The sequence below is a fragment of the Pinus tabuliformis genome, chromosome 5_1 (assembly GCF_031772625.1).
Source record: "Pinus tabuliformis cultivar Carrire ecotype Pingquan chromosome 5_1, CPIR1, whole genome shotgun sequence".
NCBI classification, from domain to species: Eukaryota; Viridiplantae; Streptophyta; class Pinopsida; order Pinales; family Pinaceae; genus Pinus; species Pinus tabuliformis.
This window is the reverse complement of record NC_142305.1, coordinates 650,695,878-650,705,914: the sequence shown is the minus strand read 5'-3', so window position 1 is coordinate 650,705,914 and position 10,037 is coordinate 650,695,878. Positions and strand designations below refer to the sequence as shown.

Here is a 10,037-nt window from a genome sequence, read left to right as displayed (position 1 = left end):
AATTCACACTATCAACAAGGTTTATTTGGAATTCCAATTCAATATATATGAATTATCACTTCACAATGTTATCCGACTTTGCATTATTTCAAAGAATTAAAATATTAAACATAAAACCGTGATTTTGAAAGCATTGAAATATTAAAAATAATGTGTATTCTCAAAATTAATACAAAATATAAATATTTGAATCTTTGGTTATGAATTTGAAAGCATTAAAATATTAATCTTAACGTATAAACTATTAGTAGTTGAGTTAATCGATAAAATGAGAAGGTCTATTCAAATTCAAAACCGTGACACGTCTAATGTTCATTCTTATTAATAGTCTAATGTTCACATTCATTTGCTAATAGTCTAATGTCAATATAATTCATGTGGATTTTAATAGGTGAATCTTGTACAATGGTGGTTGTGCAGAGGAAGCATGTGGTAGTTCAAAGGTGGTTGTGCGAAGGAAGCATATACAAAAGAAGAATTTGTGAAAGAAGTTGTGCGGAGGCTGACATTAATCAATTAATTTAGTATTGTATATGGATTTTATGTGAAAATGCGGAGTCTTTAATTATGGAACATAACAACCTTTGAGCATAAGCACAAATGTCACTAAACACCTTTTGCAAACCAACTGCAATTTCCACACTTCAGCAAAATTAATTTCTTTTGCACAAAAAAAACTTTTCTAATTAACTAATTAAAGGTTGTACTCTTTGCAGAGTCGAAGCCTTGTTTATAGTTATCTTTTCATAAATAGGCATATAGGTGGAACTGCGGATTAAGTGAACTACGTATAGGAAGCTTTTAAGATTTCATAGTCAAAATCTTTGTACTCCACACAAAAATCTATTTGCAAAAGGCTCCACACCCACTCCGGACAAATTTAAAAATATGATGATAGTGAACATTATATATGTTTCATAGCAAAATGAACTATTCTGATTTTTCATGTTATTAGCATGTGTGTATCAATAGCTTAATACAAATTCTCAAAGCATAAGTCTATAACATTAAGCAACACAATCACAGTAACAATAACATTATCAAGATTCAAATTTCAAGCACCATAGCTATAGTTGAAATAAATAAATAGAATACAAATGCATAGAATATCATATGCTAAGCATTAAGAATTTTGATTCTCAACGCGAATTGCTTGTATCAGTATTGAAAATGCTCAATGGCTCAATTCATTAGCTCATTCACTCCGCTATTTTGGAATCTTCTCTTTAAGTATTTGCTTCTGTATTCACAAAAAGTAAATATGTAAACTGCAATATTCAAAAGGAGAGTTGCAAAAGAAAGAAAGAAAATAAATTCAACAAATAGACTATGTGACATAGTAAAATTAACAAATCACGATGATTGAATACTAGTAAACATAAAACAAATATGAAAATATTTAAGGACATTTATAATTTGTGAAATCATATAGGCTAATTTTTTTATTATCAACTACCTCTCGAATGCATAGCCTCTTGAACCAATGTCTTCAGATTACCTTGAATAAATTCATTTGTTGGTCCCATTGTGATCTCTAGCCTCACATGTTGATCGAATAATTGCTTTTCAATTTCTATTGCCTCCTCTTGTAACTGAGTGGTTAATAAAAATTTCATGTCATTAATATTGACAAAGTCAACTACTCATTTGTCAATTTCTTTTGGATTAAAATTAGTTATAACATCAAACTGCTCTGCCATTGACTGTTTTCTCTTATCCAGTTCAAATGTTAACATATCTTTTGTAATCAATTCAGAATTTCATATAATGCATAGACTGTCTAGTTCTTTAACAATTTTCATGGCATTCAGAAACACATCACTTCTTCTATTCTATATTCTCTTACATTTAGAAATAATGTTTTCTAGTGTACTTATTATTTTGGACCATCCAACTTTGATTTGCCTCTTATGATTAGCATTTGGAAGTTCGTTGTTTTTCATGTCCGAATCAGACCATAATTCAAGTCTTTGACCAAAAGCAAGCAAGTCATTATTAATGAAACACTTGTCTTCGGTAACATTATTTGTGAGAAGATTATGGTCGGGGAGCTCGTGAGTAGAGGAAAATGGTGGACTAGGGTTTCTCAGAAACCCTTACATGGCGCAGAGACAGAGAAAGCAGTCTCTCAGAAACAAGCAGTACTGCTGCCAGCGCGGGTCTGGCTGAATTGGTAGAAACAACCAATGAACATCCCGATGGGGGAGGCCACAGGGCCTCCCCCCATAGGCCGCAACAATGGAAATTGGCCACATGAGGACGAAAATGAACAGCCCTCAACTGGAAGAGCAGAACAACCATCGATACAGCCTGTGCAGTAGCAGGAGAAGAACGAATAGGAAGATCTGAACAATGAAACAAAAAATAACCCCGCAGCACCTGAAAAACCAAAGAAGGCATCGTCTTCCACTTGCAAGCCCATTGCAGTGGAACGACCCAAGATTGAGTTACCCAATCACAAAATCAATGCACAAATACAATATATGAAAGACCATGCACTGATAGGTAAATTTATAGGCTACTGGCCTACCGAAAAAGCTCTGCAAGGATGGATAACCTCAAAGTGGAAGCCCAAGGGACATGTAACCCTACAGCTAGGCCCCAAAGGTTTTTTTACAGCCATCTTCAACTGCATTGAAGACAGAAATCATATTCTAGATGGAGGACCCTATTTCTTCAATGCAGTGGGTCTATATCTACGAGACTGGATAGAAAGATTCAATCCAGACAAGGAAGACTTCAGTTGGGCACTAGTATGGATTCGCATGTATTCCCTACCTCTGGAATATTGGGATGAAGAATCACTTAAAGCTATTGGCAATGGGCTAGGAGAATTCATAAAGACTGCAGAGGAAACAAAGCTTCGATGGTACACCTCATATGCTCGCATCTGCGTTTATATGAAACTCGGCAAGGCACTCACGGATTCGGTAAGTCTCCTTCACGATGACTTTGAATGGATTCAACCCATAGATTATGAACATGTGCCCTTTAGATGTAGGAAATGCCACACCCATGGACATTTATTCTGTGATTGTCCTCTAAATGCCCCTCCTAAATCTACAGACCATGGGGAAAATCTGATGCGGAAGGGTTTACCAAAGTTGCTAATAGAAAGAAGCATAACAAAAAACCCCCTACAACACCAAAAAATGTAATACCATCCTCTGATGCACCATCCTCCAGCAACAGTTTTGACCTTCTGTCAAACCTAGATATGCCAGAATCAGATCCTTCCATTATAGCTAAGACAACTTCTGCGCCATCCACCAAACCTTTTGTTGTACCTACCCCTAATGATGCTAGTCAACCATCATTAGCAAATAACTCAGATCCGCAACCAACAACCTCGCAACCTATCCCCCTTCAAGATCACAACAAAGCCCTTTGGTCCGCAAAAGGAATGGACATTGACAACTTGCTGACAGACCCACTCAACACAACCCACCACATGGATGAGAGCAGTCAACAAAGTCTCATGGAAGAAGAACCTGAAAGCTTTGATCTAGGAGACCTAGACATTTTCAGTCTAGAACAAGCATGCAAGAAGAAAGAGTTCGACAAAATACCAGACAGGCAACTTGAAAATCTGGAAGTAGTACTCTCAAGAGTGCACCAGCACAACACACTGGGCATACAACAAGGAAGCAGCTGGGATGGGAAACACATTACCAAAGATGGGAAGAAAAGAGGCAGAAAGACAGATTTACAATGCACAATCCTCATTGGGGAAATGCTAGTGGAGTCCAGAAGGTGCTCCAAGTTGACTAAATACTACAGATCTTTATCTACTGGTCAACCATGAAGCTCATCTCATGGAATGTTCGCGGACTTAACAGTCCTGAGAAATACAGGATCATAAAGAACATGATACAGCATGAAAAACCACATATTTTCTTCATGCAGGAAACAAAATGTAATACTAGCACAAGCTTCCATTTTATTCAGAGCCTGGTCGGAATGCCAAACTATCATGTAGATGTAATAGGAACTTCGAGGGCACTTGCTATAGTTTAGAACACGCAGAAAATCTCCCTCATAGACTTCCATGCTTCTCATCATTTTATCCAAGCCACTTTTCACATCATTAACACCAATATACATGGTCACTTGACAAATGTATACTTCCCTCAAGATACTATGCAAAAGAATACGCTGCTAAAATCGCTGGAAATTCTCAATTCCACAAGAACACATCCACTCTGGCTCACAGGCGGTGACTTCAATATGATCACTCGGCTGGAGGAAAAACTAGGAGGCAGAAGGAAGCTAGACAGTGAAAGTAGTAGCTTCAAAGAATACATTCAAAATAATTGGCTAATTGATTTACCATTTGATAATGGTCTTTTCACATGGAATAATAAAAGGACGGGCTCTCAACAAATCTCATCTAGGTTGGATAGATACCTCATCTCAGATAACTCAGTACATCTAGGAGGTGATATTACTGCCTCAATACTCCCCATTGCCGGCTCATACCACTGGCCCATTTCCCTGCAATGGACAAGCCCTGGAAATTCAAACAGGAAACCATTCAGATTTGAAACTTTTTGGCTCACTCACCCTAATTTCAAAAATATGGTCAAATCAGCTTGGGAGAGCTTTATTCCCTCTGGTGGCTCAACTATGTATAAATTCCAGCAGAGGTTGAAGCATATCAAAAAGCAAATCAAGTACTGGAATCACACCACATTTGGTAATATCTTTCAAGATCAAAAAGTGCTCGAGAAAAGTATGATAGAGCTACAGCAGAAGATCATTACAGGAGGCAGAACCAAGACTTTAGCAAGTCAAGAACAAGCTCTTCTCACACAATTGGAAGAAAGAAGGAAACACGAGGAAATGCTCTAGAAACAAAAGTCAAGAATCAGATGGTTAAAAGAAGGGGAAAGAAACACCAAATTCTTTCACCGCACAACTATCCAAAGAAGAATGAATAATACCATTTCGCATATTCAAAATCCACAGGGAGAGAGAATGGAGACACAGGAAGATATTGAGAGAGAGCTCACTAATCACTTCAAAATAGTACATCAAGAGCCACCTACAGATAGACAGCCTGCAATAAACGAAATACTCCAACATATTCCTAGAATTATAACAGAAGAGCACAATCAGCTCTTGCTGTGACCGATAACTATGATGGAAGTAGAATCAGCTTCAGATCAATTGAAATATGGGAAGGCTCCAGGACCTGATGGCTTCACCTCTAACTTCTACCATCACTTTTGGGATTTAATCAAAGAGGAAGTCTGGAATGTGGTAGAAGAATCACGAGTTATGCATTGGCTACTTCCTTCTCTCAATGCAACATTCATAGCTCTCATCCCCAAAGAAGATCAGCCGAGTACTCTAGAGAAGTTCAGGCCCATCGCTCTATGCAATGTCATATACAAAATCATTTCGAAAGTCATTGCCAATCGCCTCAAACCGCTTCTCCCTCTTCTCATTTCACTGGAACAATCTAGCTATGTAGAAGGACGTCAAATCTTGGATGGCATCATATTGACTCATGAAATCATTCATTCCTTAAAGAGCAACAAACAGGCAGGTATGCTTCTTAAAATCGATCTTTCTAACGATTTCAACAAACTAAGCGGGTCCTATATAAAATAATTGTTTACCGCCTTCGACTTTAGCCCAACCTCGGTGAGATGGCTTATGAATCTCATATCCTCCCCCTTCTGCTCCATCCTAATTAATGGAATCCCCTCCAAAACCTACTCCCCATCCAGAGGAATTCGTCAAGGCGACCCTTTATCCCCCTTCCTCTTTATTATTATGGCAGAAGGTCTGGGTCACCTTATAAAGAATGTTGTTCAATCTCATGACCTTAGAGGCATCTCTGCCCATGGAACCTCTGCTATAACTCATCAACAATTTGTTGATGACAATATGTTATTCGGACATCCTTCTGTTAGTGAAGCCTGTACCTTCAAAGCTCTGCTAGAAACCTTTTCAATGGCCTCAGGAACCACCATTAATACTGCCAAATCTCAAATTTTCTTTTTCCACACTCCACCTGCCACTCAAAGAATAATCGCCAGAATCATAGGATTCTCACAAGCTAAACTTCCATCCAAATATTTGGGTGCTCCATTGATAGATTCAGCCTTAAAGCATGCATCCTGGCAACAACTCATTGAGAAAATCGAAAGTCGCTTATCGTCCTGGACCTATAGAACTCTCAACATGGCAAGCAGGCTCATTCTGATAAAGGCAGTTTTACAATCCATGCCTCTTTATCTCTTCTCAGTTCTTGCAGCACCAAAATGGGCACTCAAAAAGATCAAGAATTTGCAACGCAACTTTTTATGGGGCTCCACAGGGCAAAACCGTAAATGGGCGTTAGTAAAATGGGTCACGGTCTGCACACCAAAAAAGCAGGGGGGTCTAGGATTGCGAGACCCGCAACACAGTAACACATTAATGGGCGCACGAATATGGTGGTAGTGGGTTTCAAGCCCACAGAAGCCATGGGCCCAAATATGGACTGCAAAATATGCGAACAATCGTTCGCAGGAAGAGCTGATTAGAATAACCACTACAAACACATGATCTCTAATCTAGAATGCAGCAAAACAACATAGAGAGCTAATACAAAAGCACAGCTTCTGGGAGATACGTGATGGGTGAACTGCGCGTTTTTGGATGGACTCATGGCAACAGAGGCCAAAAATTGCAGAAATCCTTCCCCCTATTGATGGAAACAACATCAACCAGACTGATCATGTAGCACACTACTGGACTCAAAGTACCAATCAAGGCTTTAGGCAATTGAAACTTATTGAACAAATAATACAGCATGAAACTGAAGCCTATAACTCGGATCTACACAAAGAACTCACCAACAGGAAAATTAGATGTACTAATGGAAAATATGTTCTGAGATGGGGCTACACCCCTAGGGGAACATACACAAAAAAAGAAGCATATAAGTTGATGCTCCAAACACAGGAACTAGTTGATCCTGCTTGGACTCGTCTCTGGACTATAGGAATATGGCCCAAAATCTCTACCTTCACTTGGTTTCTCTATCATCAAAGAATTCTCACTTGGGATAATTTAATTAAAAGAGGATTCCAGGGACCCTCTTATTGTCCTAATTGTCAAAAACAAGGAGAAACTATTCAACATCTCATGGACTCCTGCTACATGGCTAACCAATTATGGGAAAAACTCACCTTCAGATGTCAAAGACCTTGCAGAATCTTAGGGGATATCAAAGGCACTATCCGCAATTGGCCCCCTACGCCATATAAAAGCAAACTTCTAAATGCGTTATGGACAATTCTCCCGAGCTTCCTTTTCTGGACAATTTGGAAGGAAAGAAACAAAAGAATTTTCAAAAATCAAAGCACTACTTTGGAGATCATCTGGACCAATTTATGTCAGAATATTCAAGAAACCCTAGCTCTCCAACAGTGGAGTGTTGAGGACTTTCCCACTCAGGCACAGGAACAGAGCATATGGGACAACTGGAAATTAAAGCTCCCACAGGTTCAAATTGATCCCAACAAAGCAAGCATTATCAACAAGCAACCATCACATTGGAACCCCCTCCAACAAAAGTGATCAAACTAAACTTTGATGGGGCCTCAAAAGGCAACCCAGGCAAAGCAGGACATGGTGGAATTTTTAGAGATCAAGAAGGCTGACCATTGCTAATATACTTTGGTTCAATTGGATGGGACACAAATAACTCTGCAGAACTGGAAGGATTGTGGCAAGGTATGAACTTAGCGCATCAACACAATTTTCATCCTATTATAATAGAAGGGGACTCCCAAATTCTGATACACATGGTTACCCAAATACAACTGGGAACCACAGCTTTGAGAGTCGCTACCAGCTGGAGACTAGTGGCCAGACTCAAACTAATAGAGAAATGGATGAAAAACAGACGAGCTACCACCTTCATTCATGTCAAAAGAGAAAACAACAAGGTGGCCGATATTTGGCAAACATAGGAGTTGAATATGATCAGGTCCTACAATCTGGAACAATCAATATTTTACATGACCAAGCTCAATTACAAGCCTACACTGACCTGGTGCACAAGGAAGCACATCTCCCGGATGCAGGTGCTCAGTAAGGACAATGAGGTGGCGGCCGAACAGAATGGCATGTGGCCAAACCACATGGCCCTCTGTAATCTAGCACACTGGTCTAAAAATGACATTAACAATAGCTGTAAATGGCATTTCAGGGGGCGCCGTCTCCAACCTATCTGCAACCACCCACCTTGGCTCCATGCAAAAATCAATTCTGATGCTGCTCTCACCACTATACCTATCCATCATCCTCTGCCTCAGCAATGCCTCTGCCCTCAAGCTACTGCTTCACCTAGCTCTCGCACTACCACCGGGAGGCATTGCCACCTCCTCTGCTACATTGACTTAGGCCCAGGAATTCACTTCACCTAGAGCTTGGCTTGCCATTTCATCATCCACTCGGCTTCTGCAGCTAATCCCTCCTTAGAGCCACCTGTAAATTATACTGAGCCTCTGCATCACTCTGAGCCCAATTCTGGAAGAAATTCTCAAACTTCTGGCGCCAACATGCCGAGAATGTGTCATCGTATGCGCAGTCACAGGGGTGGAAGCAGAGGAAGCTTGGCTCATCCCCAACATTCCCCGGTTTCTGACTCTACTTCCTCTCTAGCCTAGCAGATATCAGGGTGCTACCCAAACACCTGCAGTGGCAGAGGTCGCTCTCAACCTCACCACCTCCATTCGACACCCCTTGCCTCGTCTCCCAGTGGCATTCCTTCCATTCCTTCTTCGCCCCCCAGGGGCACTCCTTCCAATCCACAGCCGCATCTCCATTCCACCCAATTCACCTTTCGTTCATCCATGAACATGCCCATCATCACTACCACTATCGCCATCAGCTTTCACGAGATGGAGCAAGCAATTGAGGGACATGCCACTGAAGGTGGTGGCCACACTAGAACAATTGAGGAGCAGGCCACTAAAGGTGGTGGCCACACCAAAGCAGATTTCAAAATGGCTCAAATGAGCACCCATGGAGCACGGACGTGGAAAATTGAGAAGGAGACGAGAAAAATGGAGAAGAAGGCGAACCAGGACCAGCATGCAATAGAAGACGTGGATCCTTATCATTGTTTCATCGAGGAGGAACAACCGGCGCAGCAGGCAAACAACACGAAGGCTTCCCAATAGGCAGGTGTCAACATGGAGGAGTACAGGTGTTTTATCATGGAGGAACACCCGTCGTTAGCACCTCGCTCCTAGTCAGCCACTTTGCTTGCCACGTGTTTGCCACACAGGCTGCCACGTGTCTGATTTCTCAGGTTTTTTATCAGGAATTCTGCTTTCTACTTTCTTTAATGGGAGTTCCGGAAAAAATTATGGTATTAGGTTCCTTGGTTGGTTTCTATTTCATCTTGAAAAACTGATAAAAAGTTGTGCGTAATCGCTGGTTTCCCCTGCGTGGGCAGCAAGTTAAATTTTGCACTCGTTTTTTAATTCAGGCTGGTTTTCCATTATGGGCAGTGTAGACTCAGTTTCTGTTGTTTTTTGCCAACACTCAGGCATAGATATGCACAGGCTAAGGCCTTAGTGTACAATATTTTTTTAGTAATAGAATTAGCCTAACTTAGAAAAAAAACATTATTTGTGAGAAAATTGACAAATGAGTTGATTTGTTGTGCTAAGAGTAACAAAACAGAAACCATCTACCATGCATGTTCAATGATTTCTAATCTTTGTCATATATTACTGCCTATATGACATTTGACTACGTTAACCAGTTGTAGTGCTCTAGATCCATGAGATGTGTTAATAGTCGGAATCCGGGATTGTTGAGTCCATATTCTGATTGGAGTCATTAAAAAAGGAACCAGATTTAAAGCATTTTCTAGCATCTCTATTGTTGCTTTTCATACTAGGTTCTCTACATTTTGTTCCTCAATAGACACTGCAAGCACATTCTTGGTAACTTCATGCAATGTAAAAACATCTATGACTTCAATTCTAAACATATGAAGATTCGTTTCCACCATATCAATAAAT

The 10,037-nt window shown here is 40.2% G+C and overlaps 1 protein-coding gene across 1 annotated transcript; it reads left to right on the top strand.

Moving 5' to 3' along the window:
• The first annotated feature begins 2,483 nt into the window (after positions 1–2,483).
• Positions 2,484–5,130, top strand: LOC149166672 (uncharacterized). The gene is made up of 2 exons (XM_089430220.1): positions 2,484–2,930; positions 4,969–5,130. Exons 1-2 carry the CDS (start codon positions 2,484–2,486, stop codon positions 5,128–5,130), a joined length of 609 nt encoding a protein of 202 aa, XP_089286346.1.
• Positions 5,131–10,037: the final 4,907 nt, after the last annotated feature.